The 26046-nt window shown below is 41.3% G+C and overlaps 1 protein-coding gene across 1 annotated transcript; it reads left to right on the top strand.

Moving 5' to 3' along the window:
* The first annotated feature begins 1865 nt into the window (after positions 1-1865).
* si:ch211-106k21.5 lies at positions 1866-22072 on the top strand. Its single transcript, XM_043699028.1, has 2 exons — positions 1866-2136; positions 19954-22072. Exons 1-2 carry the CDS (start codon positions 2109-2111, stop codon positions 21177-21179), a joined length of 1254 nt encoding a protein of 417 aa, XP_043554963.1. The 5' UTR covers positions 1866-2108; the 3' UTR covers positions 21180-22072.
* The last annotated feature ends 3974 nt before the right edge of the window (positions 22073-26046 follow it).

Raw genomic sequence — 26046 nt, 5'->3', positions numbered from 1 at the left:
CTTATCAATTTGTATATGTATTTATTAGAGAAGGTGCAAAACCTGACCTCCTCTTGTGCCGTCTTTAGGTGCTGTTTAGCTAACTCACCTCCCCTATTTAATCTCTCCCTCACCTCTGATACATAATCTAAGTGTGAGATCTCCGACTTTAGTCCTGTCAATTTTTCTTTAATTAATTTCAAGGTTCCTCTCACTTTATGACTGAATATTAACTCAAAGGGAGTGAACTGAGTAGATTCATTTGGGGCATCTCTAATGGCAAACAACACGAATGGGATACCTTTATCCCAATCATTCGGGTAATCCTGACAATATGCTCTCAACATGGTCTTCAAGGTCTGATACCACCTTTCTAAAGCTCCCTGGGATTCAGGATGATACACACTGGATTTAAATTGTTGTATACCTAAGCTATCCATAACCTCTTTAAACAGTCCAGCAGTAAAATTTGACCCTCGGTCTGACTGAATCTCTCTGGGTAGCCCAAACCGAGTGAAGAAAGCTACTAACTCCTCTACTACCCGTTTTTGCCTTGATACTCCATAATGGAATTGCCTCTCGAAATCTGGCAGACACCTCCATTATGGTTAGCAAGTACTGGTTCCCACTTTTGGTTCTTGGGAAGGGACCTACACAATCAATTATAACCCGTGTGAAAGGTTCTTCAAATGCGGGAATTGGCAACAAAGGTGCTGGTTTTTATTACCGCCTGTGGCTTACCTACTATTTGGCACGTATGACATGTACGCAAAAATTAACTGGGCTGACAAGAGGCAAGTAACATTCATGCCACACAAATGTCAGAAAATGACCATGTACAATAAGAGACAATCCTATCACCACCTCTTGACACTCAATGGAATACTGAGGGCGGCACGGTGGCACAGTGGTTAGCACTGCTGCCTCACAGCGCCAGAGACCCGGGTTCAATTCCCGCCTCAGGTGACTGACTGTGTGGCGTTTGCACATTCTCCCCGTGTCTGCGTGGGCTTCCTCCGGGTGCTCCGGTTTCCTCCCACCATCAGGTGAATTGGCCATGCTAAATTGCCCGTAGTGGTTAGGTGCAGGGGTAAATGTAGGGAAATGGGTCTGGGTGGGTTGCGCTTTGGCGGGTCGGTGTGGACTTGTTGGGCCGAAGGGCCTGTTTCCACACTGTAAGTAATCTAATCCAATCTAAAAAAAAACTCCTGATTTCCCAAATCCTGTCCACCATCTACAAGGCATGAATCAGGAGTACTCCCCATTTCCCATTGGATGGGTACAGCTCAAACAACAAGAAGATTGACACCATCCAGGACAAAGCAGCCCACTTGATCGGTAACAGTTCCACTCCGTCCACCACTGATGCTCAGTAGCAGCAATGTGAATTATCTACAAGATGCACTGCAGAAGTTCAACAAATGTCCTTAGACAGCACCTTCCAAACCCACAACCACTTCCATCTCAAAGGACAAGGGCAGCAGATACATGGGAACACCACATGCAAGTTCTCCTCCATCATGACATGGAAATATATCACAATTCTTCATTGTCACTGGATCAAGATCCTGGAATTCCCTCTCTAATGGCATTGTGGATCAAGTTACAGCAGGTGGATTGCAGTGGTTCAAGAAGGCAGCTCACCGCCACCTTCTCAAGGGCAACATGGGACAGGCAATAAATGCTGGCCAGCCAATGACGCCCACGAGTTAATAAAAAAAAATAAGATGGTAAAATGCGTTTAAAATGTGTTCATATTTCAAACTCAAAATCAGAATCCAACAATGTTCTGCTCAGTGCCCTTAGACTATGCCGAGATTTGACTGTAGGAGTCTCCCTGGAGCAAGTAGCGGATTAGTGGGCGGGGGGAAGGTGGTGAAAGACTCTGGTCGTGTGTTTTTTCCCCCCATTCCCTTACCTGGTCACTTTCAAATGACTTGCACAGAGGAAAGTAACTGAAGTAGACCCTCCTTTATTCTTCAACCACCTGACCGACACACCCACAACGATTGATCAGGAAACGCATCGTAATATATATTTAAATCAGGATGTGAAACCGCAACCCATAGAACCGGACTCACACACATATTTAACAAGTTCACTTCTGTCTAAACTTGTTTTCACTCGGAATGGGAGAGTCCGGCGGAGGCATGAAAGGTAAGTGGTGACCTTGAGTTTGGAAACAAAACTTTTTCGTAAATCGAATGTTTTTTTTAATAAAACCGTACTAATAATAAATGTCGAGCATTAATTTCCTTCTTTTTAACATTTACGAATGTTTGAACAAGTAACCATATTAGAAGAGTTTTGTCAGTAAATAAATGTATAATGCATTACAGGTTTTCACAATCTAGTGCGAGGACTTTCTCACGTAGTAACTACTCCAATACGTGAACACAAATGGTGAATATACAGTAAAGCGCCTCACTGTCGGGTGATATTCCAAAGTACATTGGATTTAATGGGTGTTTAATCCACTACATTGCACTCAGATTATCCAAGTGTTAGATTTAAGGGTGGGGGACGCAGGGACCGGACTGAGGATGGAGGGGAAGTCCAGTGGAAGAATATACAGAGTCAGATCATATGGCCGTTCTGAATAACTTTACCCATTGAGACAAATTCTGAAACAGATTTACTTCTCTAAGACAAGCCCCCACTTTCCAGCTAGTTTCTCAATCTGAATCAACCCACCGAGATTCGAGTTCAAATTAATTATTTTTTGTTCCAAGTTCGGAAGTTCTGTTGAAAAGTTGTTGAGTTTTTTTTTTCTGTCGTGTCAACTGCTCTGCTCTCCGCCTCTTCACTTGAAATGAGTCAAATAATTAATATTGTAAAGAATAGCGATAAATCTACCATTAAATTATAAAATCTATTGATTACAAAAATAGAAGCCGGATCTCTGTTTTTATTATTATTTTGTCCCTGGATTGCAAAGGTGTTTTCGCTTGGCTGTTAGTTGTTTAGTTTTTAATCTAGAAACAAAATATTATTTAGTTAAGATTAGCATTCGGAGGATGGAAGGACTACACTCCAGGCGTGTTTATCCTGTCGTCCAGGAAACCGCTGTCTTCTGTAGCCCTTTCTGTTGACAGTTTGAATTCTCCGCCCACATTGCTTCTTTTATCATGATAATAAACCCAAGGGGCTGCCATCAATGGAAGGGCTTGATTCATTGAGCGTGAAATTGTAGCAAATTATAACCAGGAATTCATCGGGATGGTGGCACAGTCTAAAATGAATAGGCAACCGCACTTGTTGGTCTCCCTTTGCACTTCCTTGTCCTTTGTGGTTTAAAACTAAGTAGTGAGATAATCTGGAAAGAGTTTTTTTTTTGGAAATCAGATGTTGTTTTCCTTCATTTTCCCTGTGGCCGGTGTTAGAGCGAGGGGAGTGGTGTGTATTGACAATATTAGCTGTTCCCAGGATGCCTCAGACCTGTCGTCTCACAACAGCAAACAAGAAGAACTAGGAAATACCGCAGCCAGTTTGCTTCCATTGAAACGGATTCCTGGTTATGTGTTCTTGAAAGAATGGATTCAGCATTGCCAGATTTGCACCTTCGTCCTCGAGGCTTCCAGTCAAATTAAACCTTTTTGACGTGCAGTTACTGATGCAGGAAGTGATGTTGCTACAAGTTCATTATTTGCACTGTATCCTTATGCAAATCTGTTCGAGCTGGTTTGCAAAGAGGTTCACGCTGCTGCAGGTATATTGTTGTACCATGGGACGTTCGCCACATTTAGGTTGTTGCCAGAACAAGCAATTTCGCCTCTAAATTTGATTCCAAGCACAGGGGAGAACTAACTGATCCTATCTCTGAGGGAATGAAGAAAAATCACTTTCACTTTAGAAATTCTTTGGAAGTAAAATCTTCACCTGCAGTCTATGAACGGAGTGCTTTGATAGTGGTGGGTTGTGTTTTTTTTCTAAAACAAAATCTGGTTACATGCAAATCACAATGACAAATCAAAAATTGTCCCTGAAAAGGGCAGATCAACGCACAAGGAGCGAGTCAGCACTGGCCAGCACAAATAACCTTTACTGCACAATGAGATTGCTTATTCAGACATTCTAACTTGCATCCCTTATACTGTACCAACTTTGTTTGCCTGGGGTATCTCATGCTGAAAGCTGCAATTCCTGACAATTGAGCACATTGACAAAGTTCCCCTAGGTCAACCATGGGACACTTCAACAAAATTGTCTGTGCTCCAGAACACAAATACTACTCTCTGGAGCCGGCTAGTTGGCATGTCTGTTGGGTGCTCAGAAATATAGCTTGTGTAGAGGTGCAGAAATGAAGGGGTGCAAACAAACTATTGATCATGCAATGTAACCGAAAAGCTTTTGGAAAAGCTGCAATCTTTCAATTCCCACTCAAGTAAAAGGGGTCATTGTCTACAAAAGACCATAGACACTGCTCTCCATTTTAAAAAAAAGAGACAATTGAATATGTATAGTTTGAAGATTGTGAGGGAGACAAGGTGAGGAAACAAGTATCTGTGAATTACCATAGCCACTGTATGTTCACTGTTTCACACCAAATTCTAGTCATTTAGCTAACTGACTCCCTTTCACATAGCTAACATGGTGTCAGGTCGAAAAGTATGAAATATATATAGTCATACCATTAAACATGTCAATCTGTTGCTTATTAATGTATCACACCATTGATTGAATAGAAATATGACACAACAAACCCAAGTTCGCCACATTGTATTGCAGTGCAAGTAACAAGCCTTTGTTGTATACAGTATGTGGTAACACTCTCAACTCCGACTCAGAAGTTTGTGGATTCAAGCCCCACCTTAAACACTTGAGTACATAGTATATGCTTACATTTCAATGCAAAACAGAGGGAGCGACATTAAACTTTGGCCCTGTTTTCCCTCCCAGATATGTGCAAAAGATCCCATTGCACTATTTGTTAAACAGCAGGAGCATTCTCCTAGTGTCTTGGCTAATATGTATCAATCAACCACTGCCACCAAAAATATATTCATTTCTCAATGAACATCATGAAACATATTACTTAGAATCCCTTCAGTGTAGAAACAGGCCATTTGACCCAACAAGTCCACACCAACCCTCTGAAGAGTAGCTGACCCAGACTCATCCCTCTACTATTCCACATTTACCCCTAACTAACCTACACATCCCTGAAGACTATGAGTAATTTAGCATGGCCAATTCACCTAACCTGCACATCTTTGGATTGTGGGAGGAAACCAGAGCACCCAGAGAAAACCCACGCAGATATGGGGAGCATGCACAAACTCCATACAGACAGTTGCCTGAGGATGGAATTAAAGGCTGGTCCCTAGCACTCTGAGGCAACAGTGCTAACCACTAAGCCACCACCTGGTCATTGGTCAGTATATATAAATAGGCATTTTTCCTCCACCAGTGGATGATCTCCTTGTGATCCTCCTAAGGTCCCCAAAATCACAAATCCTAATCTTTAGCGAAAGCAATTCACTCTACATGATAGCAAGAAACAGCTGAGTGTATTTAATATAGGTAATGGGTGACTTTAGTGCTGGAGAATGTGGGAACATGTCAGAAATTCAATTTCCCAAAGGCAGGTTTCAAATTTTGCTATTAAGTTTTCAGGATCTTTAAGGCAGGTTGCCTTTGCTGACCTTCATGGTTGGGAACCTGTTTTTTCATCATTAATGTCTTCTGAAAACTCATTAACATTCCCAACCCACTGGAATTGGGTTCATAAGCACAATTAGGTTAGTCAAAAATGTGAAGCACTAACATTTACAAAACCCGATCATATATATATGAGGTGTGTAGCTCCAAACTGTAGTGAGTAGAAGCTTCTTCAGTTACTTGACTGCTTTATTTCTATGTCATTTCTATGCTCAAATACTTTACTCAAAGCTGAAGCCTGTCCGTGTTGATCAGCTCATGTGAAGTCTCATCTAGTAGTTATTGTTAAATGCTAACAATGTTAAGGGTGAAGTTTGACCAGACCAACAAGTCTATCCAAGCAAGGAAGCCAATATTGGCTGATGCTGACAACCCTCACTGGGGCAGGCAAGCAGAGCTGAACTCAAAAGGGAGCTCAACACAAAAGACTATCTATTGTGGTTAATGTCCTTGTCCTTGTCCCATGCAAACCTTTGATGAAATGCCATCAAATGTGTATCTTCTTTAGGTTGTGATTCCCTCTGAGTGGATGGTGTGGGTGCTCCTGAGTGTGGTAACCTTTATACTTTAAGTGTGAATCCTACAGATGTGTGAGAGGTAATACCACTGTGATGCCTGTGGTACTACATTGGTAGTTGCAATGAAGTGGCAGACACTGACTGAACTTGAGTATTCTAATGGAAATGCATGGGACCCAAAATCCTATGTGACAGTCTTCCGCAGTGGTACCTTACAATGCTAACTCCTACTGCTAGGAGCATGCAGCACTGAATAAGCAATGGTGCATGGTTTGGCAAAATGGTGAGATTTTTTGCTTGGTCTCCGATATCTTCAGGGATGGGTGAGGGTGATGTGCAGAGGTGGAGTGATGCTCCTGGGTTGCAGAGATTGAAGTGCAATCTCGGTGCCTTTTAACTATGGCAGCCGGCTGTTGGAGCCTGAAAGGTCCTGATGGGTGCCAGGATTTCCTGCCTGTAAAATTTGCTGTTTAACCTACATATACTTTTGTACTGAGCAGGCAAGAACTCACCCCAATGCAGAAGTCCTCCCATTTTTATGCCTCACTACACACTTTATGTCTCAAAAACATCCATGCATAACATCTATAATGCTTTTTAAAATTAATTCATAGAGTGTGGACATTGCTGGATGGGCCAGCATTGATTCTTATCCCTACTTGTCCTTTTTTTTAAATTAGATTACTTACAGTGTGGAAACAGGCCCTTCGGCCCAACAAGTCCACACCGACCCGCCGAAGCGCAACCCACCCATACCCCTACATTTACCCCTTACCTAACACTGCGGGCAATTTAGCATGGCCAATTCAACTGACCTGCACATCTTTGGACTGTGGGAGGAAACCGGAGCACCCGGAGGAAACCCACGCAGACACGGGTCCTTGAACAGGTGGTGTTCCTGCTCCTCGGATGCTGCCTGACCTGCTGTGCTTTTTCAGCACCACTCTAATTTTGACTTGAACAGGAGGTGGTGAGCTCTCTTCATGAACCAGAGCAATCCATTTGAAATAGGTAGGGCCACAGTACCATTTGGGAGGGAGTTCCAGGATTTTGACCCAGCGACAGTGAAGGAATGACAATATATTTCCAAGTCAGAATGGTGAATGGTTTGGAGGGGAATGTGCAGATGGTGGTGTTCTCATGTATCAGCTGCCCCTGTCTTGCCAGATGGTAATGGTCATGGCTTTGGAAGGTGGTGTGTGAAAAACCTTGGTCAACTTTTGCAGTGCGTCTTTTAAATTACACACACTGCTGCTAATGCGCATCAGTGGTGGAGGGAATTAATGTTTGTGGGTTTAGTGCAAATCAAGCAAGCTGTTTTGTCTTGGATACTATTTAGCTTCATGAGCATTGTTTGAGCTGCACTTTTCTAGGACAGTGGGGAGTACTCCTTCATACTCCTGACTTGAACCTTGCAGATGGTGAACAGACTTTGGGGATTCAGGAGTTGAACTATTCACTACATAATTCCTAGTCTCTGACATGCTGTGTAGCCACAACACTTATATGGTTAGTCCAGTTCAATGTCTGATCAATGGTAATCCCCAAGGTGGTGATAGTGGGGGATTCAGCAAGGGCAATGCCGTTGAATATCAAGGTGCGATGGTTAAATATTCTTTTGTTGAAGATAGTCATCGCCTGGTACTGTGTGTCATGTATGTTACTTGCCACTTCACATCCCATATCTAGATATTTAGATTAGATTATTTACAGTATGGAAACAAGCCATTCAGCCCAACAACCCCACACCAACCCGCTGAAGAGTAACCCACCCAGACTCATTTGCCTCTGACTAATGCACTTAACACTATGGGCAATTTAGCATGGCCATTTCACCTAACCTGCAAATCTTTGGATTGTGGGAGGAAGCCAGAGCATCCAGAGGAAACCCACACAGACACAGGGAGAATGTGCAAACTCCACACAGACAGTCACCCAAGGTGGGAATCAAACCTGGATCCCTGGTGCTGTGAGGCAGCAGTGCTAGCCACTGAGTCACCATGTTGCCCCAAATATTGTCCGTGCCTTACTGCATACAATACTTGAGGTGTCACAAATTGTCCTGGACATTAACAAATATACCCACTTCTCACCTTATGATAGAGGGAAGGTAATTGGATGAAGCAACTGTAGATGGTGGGCCTAGGACACTACCCTGAGGAACTCCTCCAGTGATGTCCTGGAGGTAAAACGGTTGACCACCAACCACCACAACCTTCCTTTGTGCAGTGTGTGATTTCAACCAGAGGAGCATTCTATCCCTGGTCACTGCAGAATCTTGTGCTCAAGAAAGCAGCAAACAGATACGTTTGGAAGTGCCGAGAAGTAACCAGAATAAGGTGGAAGTTTTACTTCTGAGGATAGCTGGAACTAAGGAAAATTCTTCAGAGGATTGAAACATAATTATGATGGGCCATACAAAAGTAAATAACTTTAAGATTAATGTGTCCTATCAGAGTTCTGATAAGAGGGATGTAAGTAGTAAATATGAGTGCATAACATATGTATTTATGCACCATATTGCTAAGCTATTTAATTCTTTTATATACAAAGTTTGTTTTGTTAAAAAGTGAAACCTTGTGGCATAGTACTATTGGTTAACACAAGGTGTATGGATTTCTCTTTAAACAGTTAAACATTTCTCTTTAAACAAAGGTTATCTAAGATTACAAAGAGATCTTGATCAATTGGGTTACTGAGCTGAAGACTGACAGATGGAGTTTAATTTTGGATAAATGCAAAGTATTGCATTTTGGCAAAACATACAAGAGCAGGACTTATGCAATTAAAAGTGGGCCTGGGGTCATATTGTAGAACAGAGAGATGTAGGTTCAGGTACATAATCCTTTGAAGTTTGCATCACATATTGATAGGGTGGTTAGGAAGGCATTCAGCACGCTTGCTTCCATTGCTCAGACTTTTGTTTGGACATTATGTTGAGGGTGGACAGGATGTTGACGAGGCCTCTTCTGAAGGATTATGTCCAGTTCTGCTTGCCCTGTTATAGGAAGGATTATTAAGGAGAGGGTTTGGAAACGATTTACCAGATGTTACCAGGACTGGAGGGTTTGAGTTATAAGAGAGGCTGGATAGGCTAGGACATTTTTCACTGGAGCATAGGAGGTTGAGGAATGATCTTATGGAGGTTTATAAAATAATGAGGGATATAGATAAGGTGAATTGCAGATGTCTTTCCCTAGGTTTTGGAATTTCAAGATGAGGGGGCATACTTTTAAGGTGAGAGGAAAAAGATTTTAAAAATACAAGGGGGCAATTTTTTTACACGATGTGGTTTGCCAGAGGAAGTAGGGGATGTAGGTACAGTTACAATGAGATAAGTACATGAACAAAAAACACGTGGAGAGATATGGGTCAAGTGCAGGCAGATGGGACTAGTTTAGTTTGAGTTTATGGTTGGCATGGACTGGTTGGACCGAAGGGTCTGTTTCCTGTACGACAGTATGACTCTATTAACAATCTCGAACCGATCAGAGTCTTGTGGTAAAGAAGTGGAGATAGGAGTCATCAACAGTGCTCATAAGTACTGCATGCTGATTCTCAGTTTGGGTTCTGCCAGGATCACTTGATTTCAGACCTCATTACAGTTTTGGGCCAAATATTGGCAAAAGAAAAATCTGAATTCTGTGATACTGTTTGCTGTTGACATCAATGTGGGCTGAGTCAAGGTAACATTTCAGCAAAAATATAGCACAGAGAATGATGGTTGTAGTAGCTGCCAATCAATCATTCTTCTCCCCAGATATTACAGCAGGGGTTTAAGGACAGTGTGTCCAGTTCAAACATCACGGCTTCTTCATTTATGACTTTCTCTCCAGTATTAGGTCACAGGTATGAGTGATTGTTGATGCTTGCAGATTTTCACTTCATTCATAACTCCTCAGACAATGAAACATGCCTACATTTTTAGCAAGACCCAAACAGCATTCAGGCCACGGCTGTTAAGTGGCAAGTATAATTAGCATCATAGAGGAGGTCATGCAATGACCACCTCCCCTTGACATTCAACAGCATTCTCATCAAATCACCCAACATCAACATCCTGGGAGCGTCCAGTGACCAGAATCCTAAGTGGACCAACCACATCAATATTGTTGCTGCAGAAACAGACCAAAGACTGGGCATTCTATAGAGAGTGATTCACCTCCTGACTTCTTGTAGTTTGCCTATCATCTATAAGGCACAAGCAGGAATGTAATAAAATACTATCTGTTTATCTGGATGAGTGTTGATACAATAATACTCAAGAAGCTCGCCACTATCCAAAAGACAACAACCTGTATCAACGACACTCCACTGGCATAGTGTCAGTAGCGTGTATTAACTAGAAGATGCACTGCAGAAAGACATCATATGTCTTTTCACTGCATCATCCATATCCATGATTTCTATAATTCAAACGAACAAAGGCAACAGAAACCATAATGCCAGCATATCAAAGTTTCCTCTGAGTTACCCCATCTGCCTTGCAATTATTGTCATCATTCATTCATTATCAGTGTGTTGAAGTTCCAAAACAATGTAACCAAAATTAACATGATGTACACATACCACATGGACTGCAACAATTCAAGATAATGAGCCAACACCACCTTCTCACAGGCAACTAATTGAAATACCCACATTCTGTGAATTAATGCAAATAAATTATGATATTCAATGATCCTTTGTGAATTATGGATAATTACTATTACTTACAAATAGTCTTTTGGTAGCACAGAACTTGAGTATTGCTAAAAGAAAAGACATATTTTGTTAAATATATGAAATAGGAGCAGAAATAGACCATTGAGCCCCTCAGTCTGCTGCACCATTCAATAACATCAAGGCTCATCCATTTTTGTTTTGAATTCCATATTCCCATCTACCTCAATAACTCTTGACTCCCTTGCCCAACAAGAGTCTATCGATCTCTGTCTTTAAAAAAGTATAGTCTCTGTTTCCTGGCAGCCAGCCAATCTTCTATCCATATTAATATCTTACTACTTATATCATGAGCTTTTATTTTCTACAATAACCTCTGATGTGACCCTCTATTAAATGACTTCTGAAAATACAAGAATAGAACATCAACTGGGTGCTCTTTATCCACAGCACATGCCCCTCCTTCAAATAATCTCAATAAGTTGGTTCAACATGATTTCCATCTGACTTTTCCTGATTACTGAGATTGTTTTTAATGCACAGCTAGAGTCTCTTCAACGATCATTTTTAACATGTTCACCAAAGCAGTCATCAAACTAACTGGCATGTAATGTCCTGTTTTCTGCCTTCCTGATTGTATGGAGGAGTTATTAGATTACCTACAGTGTGTAAACGGGCCCTTTGGCCCAACATGTCCACACCGACACTCCAAAGGGTAACCCACCCAAACCCATTCCCCAACACGACATTTACCCCTGACTAATGCACCTAACACTATGGGCAATTTAGCATGGCCAATTCACCAGACCTGCACATCGTAGGACTGTGGGAGGAAACCAGTGCACCCAGAGGAAACCCACACACACGGGAAGAATGTGCAAACTCTACGCAGACAGTTGCCCAAGGCAGGAAACGAACCCAGGTCACTGGCACTGTGAGGCAACAGTGGTAACCACTGAGCCACCATGCCGCCCATGCAGTTATATTTGCTACTTTCAAGTCCAGTGGAGCCTTTCCTGTGTCTCAGGAATTTTGGAAAATTAACATGAATGCATCTATTGCCTTGTTTATGGGATGAAATACATCAGGGCCCAGGGAGGGAACCGAATGGGGCTCATGACCACCAGGTCTCTTGTGTCTGGTGGGATACATTCTGGGATATTAATAGAGGTAGATGCAAAGATAGTGGATGCACTGATAGTAATCTTTCAAAATTCCTTACATTCTGGTAAAGCTCCAGGGGATTAAAATACAACACCTTTATTTGGAGTCATAGAGATGTACAGCATGGAAACAGACCCTTTGGTCCAACTCATCCTTGCTGACCAGATACCCCAACTTAATCTAGTCCCATTTCCCAGCACTTGGCCCATATCCTTCCAAACCCTTCCTATTCATATACCCATTCAGCTGCTTTTTAAATGTTGCAATTGTACTAGCTTCCACCACTTCCTCTGGCAGCCCATTCCACACACGCATCACCCTCTGCATGAAACAATTGCCCCTTAGGTCCCTTTTATATCTTTCCCCTCTCACCTAAATCTATCCCCTCTAGTTCTGGACTCCCCGACCCCAGGGAAAAGACTTTGTCTATTTATCCTATCCATGCCCCTCATGATTTTATAAACCTCTGGGGTCACCTCTCAGCCTTCAACAGTCCAGGGAAAACAGCTCCAGCCTGTTCAGCTTCTTGCTGTGGTTCTGTTCGCCAAGCTGGAAGTCTTGTTGCAAACTTTTCGTCCCCTGTCTAGGTGACATCCTCAGTGCTTGGGAGCCTCCTGTGAAGCGCTTTTGTGGTGTTTCCTCCGGCATTTATAGTGGCCTGTCCCTGCCACAGAAACGAGCACCCGAGCTACAAATCTTCTCCCAAACTCTGTTCAGCCTCTCCCTGTAGCTCAAATCTTCCAACCCTGGCAACGTCCTTGTAAATCTTTTCTGAACCTCTTCAAGTTTCACAACATCCTTCCAATAGGGAGGAGACCAGAATTGCATGCAATATTCCAAAAGTGGCCTAACCAATATCCTGCACAGCTGCAACATGACCTCCCAACTCTTGTACTCAATGCTCTGACCAATAAAGGAAAGCATATCAAATGCCTTCTTCACTATCCTATCTACCTGTGACTACTTTCAAGGAGCTATGAACCTGCACTCCAAGGTCTCTGTTCAGCAACACTCCCTAGAACCTTACCATTAAGTGTATAAGTCCTGCTAAGATTTGCTTTCCCAAAATGTAGCACCTCACATTTATCTAAATTAAGCTTCATCTGACACTCCTCAGCCCACTGGTCCATTTGATCAAGATCCTGTTGTAATCTGAGGTAACCTTCGCTGTCCACCGCACCTCCAATTTTGTGTGTTGACTGCAAACGTACTAACTATACTTCCTATGTTCATGTCAAATTGTCGAAATTTAAAAAGGAAAAGGGAGAGCAAACAGGTAATTAACGACTTGTAATTAGCTTAACTTCTGTTATCGTAAAAATGTTAGTGTTTATCATAAAGGACACACTAGCTGGGCATTTACAAATACATAATATGATCAAGCAGGGTCAGCATGAGTTCACAAAGGGGAAATAAAATTTAATAGAATTCTTTGAAGAGCTAAGAAAGATAAAGGGGAAGCAGTCAATGTAATATGTGTTTGATAAAGTACTATGCTGCTTCATAAAATAATTTTTCAGAATGGCAACCTGTAACGAAACGAGTCCCACAGGGTTCAGTGCTGAAGCCACAATTATTTATAATATTTGTTAATGACTTAAGTGAGGAAAATAAACAAAGTGTTGTCAAGTTTGTAGATGACATGGAAATAGGTGGGAAAGCAAATGGTGAGAATGACACAGAATCTGTACAGGAATATAGGCATGTTAAACAAGGGGATAAAAACATGAGCAGTTGGAATATAATGTGGAAAAATGTGAGGTTATGCACTTTGGCAGGAAGATGAGAGGAATTGAATATTATTTAAATAGAGAAAGACTGCAGAAAGCTATAGAACACAGTGATTTCGGAGTCTTTGTACACAAATCATAGAAAGCTAGCAATCAAGTTCAGCAGGTGATAGGGAAGGCAAATGAAACCTTGGCCTATATTTCAAAGGGAATGAAGTATAAAAGAGGGTTTTGCTAAAACTATACAAGGCATGAATCAGACCACAGCTGGAATATAGTAAACAGTTTTGAGCTCTTTCCTAGGGATACATATACTGGCATTGGACACTGTCCAGGGAAGGTTCAGTTGGCTGATCCTGAATATGGAAGCAGTGTCATATGAGGAAAGATTGAGCAGATTAGGCCTGTACCCATTAGAGTTTAGAAGAATGAGAGGTTATTTTATTCAAATATGCAAGATTATTAAGGGACTTGACAAAGTAAATGCAGAGAGGTGGTTTCTCCTTTTGTGAGAGTCTGGGATCAAAGGACATAATATCAGAATAAGGGGTCACCCATTTAAGAGAGAGATGAGAAGGAACTTCTCTCAGAGGGTAAGGAATCCGTGGAATTCTTACCGCAGAGGCTGGATTATTAAGTATATTTAAAACAGACAGATTATAGATAGATTTTTAATCAGTAAGAGAATGCTTTCATTGGGGAAAGAAAAGAAAGTTGAGTTAAGGGTTTCTTTTAAATTCATTGATGGGTTGAGGACATTGCTGGTGAAGCCAGCATTTGTTGTCCATCCCTGAGTTTAAGAGTCACCACATTGCTGTAGATCTAGAGTCACAGATCTAGATCTAGGCCAGACGAGGTAAGAATGGCAGTTTCCTTCTTTAAAGGACATTTGTGAACAAATTAATTTTTCCAACAATCAATCATAGTCATCATTAGATTCTTCATTTCAGATTTTTTATTGAACTCAAATTCAGCCAACTACTGTGCCAGAATTCTGGACCCATTACCTAGGTTTCTAGATTAACAGTCTAGTGATAATACCATTAGGCCATCACCTCATTTATCACCACCTTAGCCATAATATCACTGACTGGTGGAGTAGATTCAATGAGCTGAATGGGCTACTTCTGCTCCAATGTCTTATGATCTTACAGTCTTATGGACTTGTCAGCCCACAGGTACATCGATTTGCTCAGTTCACATCATTTATGACTTGCTTATGTTAAATTCCTCTCACCCTTCCAGCTCCTGTTCACAACTATTACTGAAATGCTATATTAGTGAAGATGAAAGCAAAACATTTCTTCATTTCATTTGCCATTTCCTTATAATCTACTGTTAGCACCTCACACACTAAAGTGAATCCACTCGATTCGCATAGGCAACTAGAAAGAGGGACTTAGCCGCCCTTTTTTGTATTTGTCCTATCTTAAAAGTGGCTAAAATGATAAAAAGGTGAAATAATTTAGAAATGTAAAGGTATTTCTTGGGTACATAGGCAGTCAATGATACAGTGTATACAGTGCATTTCTGTCAGTGTAAGCCTAGGAAAGTTTCCACTGTAACATGTACAACATTTTACTTGGAGATCACTGAAACAATTAAACATTCCTAGCTCCAGTGTTGTAAGATTTTTTTTTATTAGTGTCTTCCTTTATTGAGATGTTCAAATTGTTTCTAATAGTTTATTACAGGAAATATGCACGTCAGTACTGCTCCAGGCCTCAGGAAAGGGCGTGAGTACAAATGGAATTCCAAACGGGAGCTGAGTTAAGATAAGGAAGGTTTTACTGAATGTGCTATTATTGTCAGGCCCTTATCATACTATAATTAAATTGAACTCACACAAAAGATTTGACATATTCATTAAAGTTGCTAAACAATATATTTTATACAAATTGAATCATTGTGTGCAGACTCGACCAGACCTAGTGGAAACATCATTTTAATTTCCTCCCTACGTTGACTACTATTCCCACCCCCTCCATCACCCAAAAGAAAAATAACCAGTTAAGCGTATATAGAGGCTAAAAATTATTGTTCTACTCTGATTTACCCTCCAAAAGACATTAATCGATGCATAACTGCTATGTAAAATATGTAAAATCAGTGACCTAGGTGTGGAAATACCATTCAGTGGTTTATTTTTCCAGTATGTTTTATTTTCTTGGCTAAATCATTAGTATAAATATAAATGACCAATTAATGTAATGTGGCTTTGTTGCTGTCACTAGATCATTTCAGAATGACCATCAACAGCAAGTGTAAGATTGAAGTCAATAGGATTCAATGGGAGAATTCCCCAGTTGTTGAGATCACTCTAAAGTGTGAACGGCAATCATCATATTCCCAGGACAATGCTGCAGAGATCCCTCAGGGAAGCAACCTCAATCCAGTTCCTCCCCTCATATGGTCAGGAGTGGAGCTGTTCACAGGCAGTGTCCAGCCCCATTCACACCTTTTCTAATAATGAAGCTGTCCATGCTGGATAACAATAGAACGTGGAAAGCATCCAGGTTTAAGCTGACAAGTGGCAGGTAACATTTGTGGCAATTAATAAGGATAATCTAAAAAATCTAGCCATCTGCCTTTTATTTTCAATGACACCATCAATGTACAATCATTTTACAGGAGTTGCCATTAATCAGAAGATGAATTAGACTGGTCCGAGAGAGAGTTGCAAGGGAGGTGGGGGGCAGGCGAATCCTGAGGCATGGGAAGAAGCAAACAGGACAATATCTGGAACAGCAAAGCACAAGGGTAGAGAAGTGAAACACGCATGGCCAAGAACTGATACACAATGGAGATTGATGAGTGTAACAATGGCATGGAATGTATCTGGTGACCAGTTAGATGGTTGCTGCACATTAAAGATATGGCATACCTGGAGGAGCACCAGTTGCATAGATACAAACCTTCTCGTGATGTCAAATTGTGGCTGCATAATTCTCCTCTTGAGGGAATTCCCATTGCTCTTTGGACTACATGGTTCGGTTATAGAGTTAGAGTGAAAAGTATCATATTAATTAATTTTAAAATGAACAATAGTAATCAAGAAATGATTGTAATGATAGAAAGGGTTGGTATGAGTGAGGACAGTTTGAAAGGCTAATATTTGATGGACAGATGTATGCTCCATGAGACGGTACAACGACTAACATAATTCGCTTCTTCTTCCATAGTCTAGTGATAGTTCAAGATTAGAATGGTGCTGGAAAAGCACAGCAGGTCAGGCAGCATCCAAGGAGCAGGAAAATCGATGTTTTGGGCAAAAGCCCTTCAAAAGGAATGATAGCTCAGTCAACCTATGAATGAAAGAAGTTAATTTGAATTAATAAACCTTGAAATTTAAAAAAAACTGCTTTTTTTATTATTAACTGCTTTGCAAGGAATGGTGGAAAAAGACAAGAAAGACTTGCTTTCATGTTGCCCCTATCACATTTGCCAATGTTCCTTCACCTGTACCTCCCAAATATGTACCACTTAAATGGACAAAGGCAACAGGCCCATGAAGCACCAACATCTGCAAGTTCCCTTCCCAGCTAAGAGTAGGGAAATCTGCTGACTGGTAATGATAGGAGAGGAGGAGCAGCTGAGCATTAGGCAGTTAAAATGGGATGAGGAACTTACTCACATTTTTCCCACTCCAACATAACTGATTGATTGAAATTTGAAATCAAAGCTGGCCAATGAAACAACTCCACAGAGGCTGGTATCCTGTCATTAACTCACCGTTTATTTATACATGAACTGTCCTTGACTACAGTACTGCCTCATTTCAGTATCCCTGACGCTCCACCTTTTTATGTCAGCCAGGCTTTCATGATTGGACCAGGTTAACAGTCCCAATCCGGGAACTCTTATTCTATGAGGTCCACCTGGCTGACTTCATCACAAGCATAGGGTCCTAGAGTCATAGAGGTGTACAGCACAGAAACAGACCCTTCCGTAAAAACAAATTGAGAAAATGCTGGAAAATCTCAGCAGGTCTGGCAGCATCTGTAAGAAGAGAAAAGAGCTGACGTTTCGAGTGAAACTGATCCTTTGTCAAAAGACCTTCCGTACAACCCGCCCATGCCGACCAGATAGTCCAACCCAATCTAGTCCCACCTGCCAGCACTTGGCCCATATCCCTCTAAATCCTTCCTATTCATATACCCATCCAGATGCCTTTTAAATGTTGTAGTTGTACTAGTCTCTACCACTTCCTTTGGCAGCACATTCCATACACATACCATCCTCTGCATGAAAAAGTTGCCCCTTAGTCTCTTTTATATCTTTCCTCTCTCACCCTAACCTATGCCCTCTAGTTCTGGACTCCCCAACCCCAGGGAAAAGACTTTGCCTATTTATCCGATCCATGCCCCTCATGATTTTATATATCTCTATAACGTCACCCCTCAGTCTCCCACACTCCAGGGAAATCAGCCCCGCCTATTCAACCTCTCCCTATAGCTCAAATCTTCCAACCCTGGCAACATCCTTGTAAATCCTTTCGAAACCCTTTTGAGTTTCCCAACATCCTTCCAATAGGAAGGAGAGCAGAATTGCACACAATATTCCAACAGTGGTCTAACCAATGTCCTGTCCAGCTGCAACATGACCTCCCAACTCCTGTACTCAATACTCTGACCAATAAATGAAAGCATAGGAAACACCTTCTTCACTATCCTATCTACTTGAGACTGTACTTTCAAGGAGCTATGAACCTTCACTCCAATCTTCACTTTGTTCAGCAGCACTCCCTAGGATTTTACCATTAAGTGTATAAGTCCTGTTCTGATTTGCTTTCCCAAAATGTAGCCCCTCACATTTATCTAAATTAAACTTCATCTGACACTCCTCAGCCCACTGGCCCATCTGGTCAAGATTAGATTAGATTACCTACAGTGTGGAAACAGGCCCTTCGGCCCAACAAGTCCACACCGACCCGCCGAAGTGCAACCCACCCATACCCCTACCCCTACACTTGCCCCTTCACCTTCCACTACCAGGCAATTTAGTATGGCCAATTCACCTGACCTGCCCATCTTTGGACTGTGGGAGGAAACCTGAGCACCTGGAGGAAACCCACGCAGACACGGGGAGAATGTGCAAACTCCACACAGTCAGTCGCCTGAGGCGGGATTTGAACCCAGGTCTCTGGTGCTGTGAGGCAGCAGTGCTAACCACTGTGCCACCGTGCCGCCAAGATCCTGTTGTAATCTGAGATAAACTTCTTCGCTGTCCACTACATCTTCAATTTTGGTGTCATCTGCAAAATTACTAACTATATCTCTTAAGCTCACTTCCAAAATATTTATATAAATGATGAAAAGTAGTGGACCCAGCACTGATCCTTGCGGCACTTCACTGGTCACAGGCCACCAGTCTGAAAAACAACCCTTATCCACCACCCTCTTCTACCTTCGAATCAATTTTGTATCCAAATGGCTTGTTCTCCCTGTATTCCATGAGATCTAACCTTGTTAACCAGTCTCCCATGGGAAACCTTGTTGAACACCTTACTGGAGTCCATATAGATCACACTTAACTCTCGCCCTCATCAATCCTCTTTGTTACTTTTCAAAAAACTCAATCAAGATTGTGAGACATGATTTCCCATACACAAAGTCATGTTGACTATCCCTAATCAGTCCTTGCCTTTCCAAATACATGTATACCCTGTCCCTCAGGATTCCCTCCAACAACGTGCCCATCAATGACCTCAGGCTCACTGGTCTCTAGTTGCCTGGCTTGTCCTTACCATTTTACCATGTTAGCCAACCTCCAGGCTTCCAGAACCTCCCCTGTGACTATCGATGATACAAATATCACTGCAAGGGGCCCAGCAATCACTTCCCTAACTTCCCACCGAGTTCTAGGGTACACCTGATCAGATCCTGGGGATTTATCTACTTATATGCATTTCAAGACATCCAGCACTTCTTCCTCTGTAATACGGACATTTGACAAGGATGTTTACTGCAAGCTATATGCGACTCCACAGTGTCACTGGGCCATATTCTGTTATTTGAACCATCGGCCTAAGCAGCGGAGCTGTGGTGGCCAACCCTTCTGGAAAGATAAGGTAGGTTTTTCAATGCCTAGATTTCAATTAAAAATACTTTATTAACCTACCAAGTGTACTTAAACTAGTTCTTGAAAAAATCAGCAAACAGTATGCCACTCATGCCTGGGCTTTTTTTAACACTGTGGTACACCTGTCATTTGACCATGTTCTGATCTGTTCTTCTTAGGTCCAAGGTTATGGATATTACTTCAGGAATGGATTCTACTACAAGCAGTTGTTTGGGGTCCAGAGGCTGCAGATGGTGTCTGCCTATGTGATGACAATGTTAATTTCAGGACTTTTGAATTTAGCCAGGTGAGAGAAGAATGTTGCTTAAACTTCACTGGTTCTTACATTGGTACCCTTCAATGGAATGTCTTCACAAATTTGTCAGGAATCCAGGTCCTGGACCTCTCAAGTTGTAACATATCTGACATTCACAAAATGGATGAAAACCCAAGTTCTCTAGAGGCTCTATATCTTGATCATAATCAATTAGAACAATTACCTTCGGACTTCCTCATAAACGCACCCAGCTTAAAGATCCTTCATCTGGAGAAAAACCATCTTCAACAGTTGCCTGATAACCTTTTAAAGGATTCAGACCAAATTCAGGAGCTGTACCTAGATTCCAACAACTTAAAATCTATACCTTCAAATGTCTTGAAACCAAGCCTCATGAAATTGTCTCTTTTCAATAACACCTTGGAGTGTACATGTGCCTTATATGATGATTTAGCAAAATATGTTACTAAAAATGTAAGCATCGGTGGATCAGAAAACATGATTATGTGCTACACACCAAAGCACACTCAAGGTGTGAATATCATAGACATTCATCGCTCAGATATCTGTCGTTCCCATGGTCTCACAGCTCTCTTTATTTGCCTGCCATTGCTTGCAATTCTTGCAGTGGTGTTATGTTGCTACTGCTGGAAAAGAAGAAGGTCTGATTTTAAAGCCATGAGACAAGACAGTCAAATTTGCACTATTGAGAAATCTGGCTTTTCAAATACAGGGGATCATCAGTATATAACTTGCAGGACTCCAGAGACAACTCCCATTCCCACAGGATATGAAAACAGTATTCTCGGCAGAAACCAGTTTATGTTACGTCCCTCAACAGCCTTGCTGGGTAGTAACCGTGATTTGTATGAAGAAGTGGAAATTAAGCCAAGTGTTTCTGTTGACTCAGTCACATGTGTTGATGTGTCCAATAATAAAGTGCAAGAAGATAGAGTTGAGGAAGACCGTGCTGAGCCAGAATTAGTGAACGTCACAGAGGAGTTACAAGAGTCAGATCATCAAAGGCTCTACATGAATAAGACAGCAAATTACTACAATCTAGTTCCTGACATTGAATTAGATGATTCTGACCATGGTGAATATGAAAATATCGATTTGACCTCGTGATGTGGGATCATTTGTATAAAAGACTTCACAAAAGCCAGAGTGAAACATTTGACAGTATGCAAGAATGATGAAGATGGACTGAGAACTTGTATTTTAGCACATTTACATGAAGAATAAAAACAGAATAATTGATGTGGTAGAGATACCTTACTGAGGTTAAAATATAGACCTACTATTGGGATAATACCAATAACATTATAACTACTTGTTAACATACGGGATATTAAAGCAATGTTTTCACCTAGGTCCAAGACATAGTTCAAAATTAAAGTTGCAGTTCCATTGGCAGTTTCCATCAATGAGAATCAAAGTTCCAGCAAATAAATCCAGAACAAGTCAGGAGAGTCACAAGGGAGAGAAGTGGTCCAAAATGGTGCAAGTTCTATTATTCTCTTGATAACTTTGAATGTTTGTCAAGTATAATCCAATTGGAAGTGTGGACTGTCTTTATGGAAGGCACCAATAGTTCAGTCTAGGAATTTGAACCTATTTTACACTAACTCACCTAGGGTACTGAGTGTATTTGGGAGTGAATGCTAAGTTTGTAGCCCATTTGATTGAAATTAACAGAGAGCACAATTTGAATTTACACAACTCACATTAAGGCTAAAATAGACGCTCACCAGTTTGATCAGAACTCTATACCATGTTTATAGTGGCTCATTGTTTAAATTTAATAATCAGTACCATGAGAAAAAAGTCTTGTCTTTTCATGCTGTCATCATTTCTTAAACTGAAATCTTACATGCAATACTTTCTGACAGGTGAAACTGCCTGTTTGACCAGTTCAACAAGATATTTGGAATGAACCTCCATCCGATCCATGGTGGCACAGTGGTTAGCACTGCTGCCTCACATGCCAGAGACCCGGGTTCAATTCCTGCCTCAGGTGACTGACTGTGTGGAGTTTGCACGTTCTCCCCATGTCTGTGTGGGTTTCCTCCGGGTGCTCCGGTTTCCTCCCACCATCCAAAGATGTGCAGGGTCAGGTGAATTGACCATGCTAAATTGTCTGTAGTGTTAGGTAAGGGGTAAATGTAGAGGTAGGGGTGGGTTTCGCTTCGGCGGGTCAGTGTGAACTTGTTGGGCCGAAGGGCCTGTTTCCACACTATAATCTAATATATGTCAAGCATATTTCATGAATTTATGTTATAATGACAGAACATTAATATTCAGTACATTATCCAAGTAGCCATACCAAAGTCATATCGGACAGAATATTGTTTGAAACAGTAAGAAATTGGGTCCATGAGACCTCCTTCCATGCCTCCCTATCAATTGCAAAATGATAACTATATATCCTACATCCACAATGATAGCAGGGAGGCACGGCCACATACCAGCTTTTCACTCAAGCCACTAGCACCCCCATGGATGCCATGACAGGTTGTTGACAGTCCTTAAGGTTGTAATGGAAACTTCCTTTGGAAGGACAAGGCCAAGTAGTGGGTCACTCCTCAGTTGTCAAAGCCTTACATTTGTTAGCCTTTGGCTCAAATTAGATCTTTCAAGCTGCCCTCTTACTATCAGGATCCTATGTCTCTTTCAATTGGGCTTTGCTTCCTTATGTACTGCAGCATGGTTTCACAGGACAAGGCCAGTGCAAAATCATTCACATTAAGTAAAAGGAAAGTATGTAAGTTAGCTTGCAGAGTTTGAATATTTGTTTTCAGATGTTTCGTCACCATACTAGGCAACATCATCAGTGAGAGTCTCTGGTGAAGTGCTGGTGGTATGTCCTGCCTCTCTGTTTATAGGTCTTGGCTTCTTAACGTGGGTGATGTCATTTCCGGTTCTTTTTTTTTTCAAGGTAAGGTAGATAGGATCTAAATTGATGTATTTACTGATGGAGTTCTGATTAGAATGCCATGCCTCTAAGAATTCTCATGTGTGTTTTTCTTTCACCTGTCGTAGGATGTGTATGTTGCCCCAGTCAAAATGATGTCCTTCTTTGTCTGTATGTATGGAAACTAGTGTTAGTGGGTCGTGTCTTTTTGAGGCCAATTGGTGTTCATGCATCCTGGTGGCAAGTTTCCTGCTAGTTTGTCCGATGTAGTATTTTTTACAGTCCTTGCATGGTATCTTGTAAATGACGTTAATTTTGTTGGTAGTATTTAATAGATTGTTCAGGTTCATGAGTCGCTGTTTAAGTGTGTTAGCAGGTTTGTGAGCTACCATGATGCCAAGGGGTCTGAGTCATCTGGAAGTCATGACTTCCAGACAACTCAGAACCCTTGGCATTATGGTAGCCCACAAACCTACCAACACACTTAAACAGCGACTAATGAACCCAAAGGATCTATTAGGTACTACCAGCCCTGAAAACATGCAGATTAGTGAGAACATTTGCTTGAACGATTGCCTTCATAATGAGTGAGGAATTCCAACAGGAGCCTCTACTTCCACATACTGAATGATCCCAAACCACAACACCAGGCTAGGGTCATGGTAATGTGATGGCCAAGTGAATTCCCTCCTTAATCCTCTTGGCGTTGTTAAAATTGCTTGGAAATTGGCAAAATATTCAACTCTGAAGTGAACTGAGCCCTGTCCTGCCTTCAATTAATACCCCTGGACTTCCCTAAGGCATTCTTAGAAGAGTCACGAGCAAAACTCCCCCAGTTGTTTATTCTTCCTATCCCAGGATAGGAGGTACTTGAAGCCTTTTTATTCCTTCCTGTTGGCATTAGTACTTAAACCAGTTAATGCATTTACAAAGTTAGCAATTGAGATCCTTAGGAATGTGCTTTAAATATACCAAAACTGGTGACACATTAACAGCATTCAGACACCAACATTTGCACCCTAGAATAGTGTTGTGGGAAGCTGAATAATTATCACCACCTAGCAACTGGTTCAAGTAGCAGTGGGAAAGGTTATTGGGAGTTGTATTGTGATTGAGGAACACTGAATTCCTTGTATTAGCATGTAACGTTATTACTTTTGAACAATGTGACATTTGATGCTTTCACAAACTGATAACCTTTTATATGTTTTTATATAATATCATGCTACAGTTATCATTAATAATACTTTAATGTACTTGTGTAATGAAGAAAATGCAAAAGTTGGGATTTCTTGCTTATTTTGTGTTTGTGGCGGCATTTGAGACGTCAGGACAGTTGATCGTAATCAAGTGTCCAGCCACAAAGTTGTAAAACTAAGATGTCACAGCTTCCAGGTCCAACGGTTTTGTGAAGGCAAACTATGGTACCTTATCATCAATATCATCAATTTGAGCACCAACACTTGGATCATTTCTGAGGTTAGATAAGATTTAAACCACTGTACTTTCAACTTGGTCTGGATCCTTCCATGTGTTGTTTACTTTCACAATTAAGTAAAAGAACCATGAACTAGGATGGAGGGACACAAGTTTTGGGGTGTGCATCCAAGTCTCTGCTGTCTCCCTTTTGATGTGTTCTCATGCAGTAGTTATTCATTGTATCTAGTCTGCCATGATGGCATTAACATGACTAATACTTTGATATGTTGGACTAGGACTATATAACTGCCCAAAATTAAAGAAAGACTGCATTATTATCATGTAAAAGAAAAACACATCCTTTTATATTGTTAATTTAATGGTAGATTAGATTAATATCTGTTATCTGTGACCTTATTTAGTCTATCTCTTTCTTTATTTACAAAATCATTACTGGGCAGAAACCGTTATATTTGCTATGTTATATATTTTTCATACTGTCTTCAGTATAACAAGTGTTTTTTTTTAAATGGAGTTTATTTTCATCAACTCATCTATATGTTGCAAAAAGATATTGTGACCTGGAAATCTGACATGATATTTTACCCAAAAGGTGTATGCTCTTGCTTTTGAACATTAATTAAATATCTCAACTTTAATCCATGTTATTGATATCTTACATGGGAGCTAGAAGAAGCCACATGCCTCTCAAGCTACTCTGTCATTCAACTCTTCTATTTCAATGCTATTTTTCCACACCAGCCTATACTTCTTGATATTTTGAATATTGGGAAATCTATTGATTTTTACCTCTGGTATACTTGAAGGCTGGGCTTGCTCAGCCCTCTGGGGCAGAGAATTTCAAAGATTCACTATCCTCTGCGTGAAGTTGATTTCGGACCTAAATGGCCCAACTTTTATTCTGAGACTGTGTCCCCCCTAACTCTAGACACCCCAGCAAGGGGAAGCATTCTTCCTGCATGTACCCAGTCACTCCTTCATAATTTTACAAGAATTTTCTAAGTTTCAATGAAATCACCTCTCATTCTCTAAAATTCTGCAGAATACAGGCCCTCCCTAGTGTGTATCTCCTCATAAGATAATCCGGTCACTCCAGGAATCAGTGTGGTTAACCTTTGTTGCACTCCATTTGTGGTAAATATATGTTTTCTCGGGTAAAGAAACCAAAATTGTACATAATAGTCCTGGTATAGTGTCAGCAATGATTTTTGCAATTGTAGCGAGACTGGTGAAGGGGTAAATGTAGGGGAATGGGTCTGGGTGGGTTGCGCTTCAGCAGGTCAGTGTGGACTTGTTGGGCCGAAGGGCCTGTTTCCACACTGTAAGTAATCTTAAACCTCAGGCAAGAGGTTGAGAAGGAGTCTTTCATGGTAATTCAGCCAGTGTGGGGACTGAGCTCATGCTGTTAGCATCACACTGCTTCACAAGCCAACCAGCCTAATCCGACCCCCACTTCATGCTTCACCTATAGTGTGACATGAACCCAAGTCCCGGTTGAGGCCATTTGCATGGGTACCGAACTTGGCTATTGGTCTGCCTACATGTGACTCCAGAGCCACAGCAATGTAGTTGACTCCTGGGCAATTTGACATTGGCAAAATATGCCCACGTCCCATGAGCAAATTTTAAAAATAGTCAGAA

This window comes from Chiloscyllium plagiosum, chromosome 11 (genome assembly GCF_004010195.1).
Source record: "Chiloscyllium plagiosum isolate BGI_BamShark_2017 chromosome 11, ASM401019v2, whole genome shotgun sequence".
NCBI classification, from domain to species: Eukaryota; Metazoa; Chordata; class Chondrichthyes; order Orectolobiformes; family Hemiscylliidae; genus Chiloscyllium; species Chiloscyllium plagiosum.
This window is presented reverse-complemented; position numbering and strand designations above follow the sequence as displayed.

Excerpts from the sequence above, each read along its gene's own strand:
- si:ch211-106k21.5 (XM_043699028.1), top strand. The coding sequence starts at position 2,109 with ATGGGAGAGTCCGGCGGAGGCATGAAAG. Across the intron at positions 2,137-19,953 it reads GTCCGGCGGAGGCATGAAAG|GTCCAAGGTTATGGATATTA; the intron begins GTAAGTGGTGAC and ends TGTTCTTCTTAG.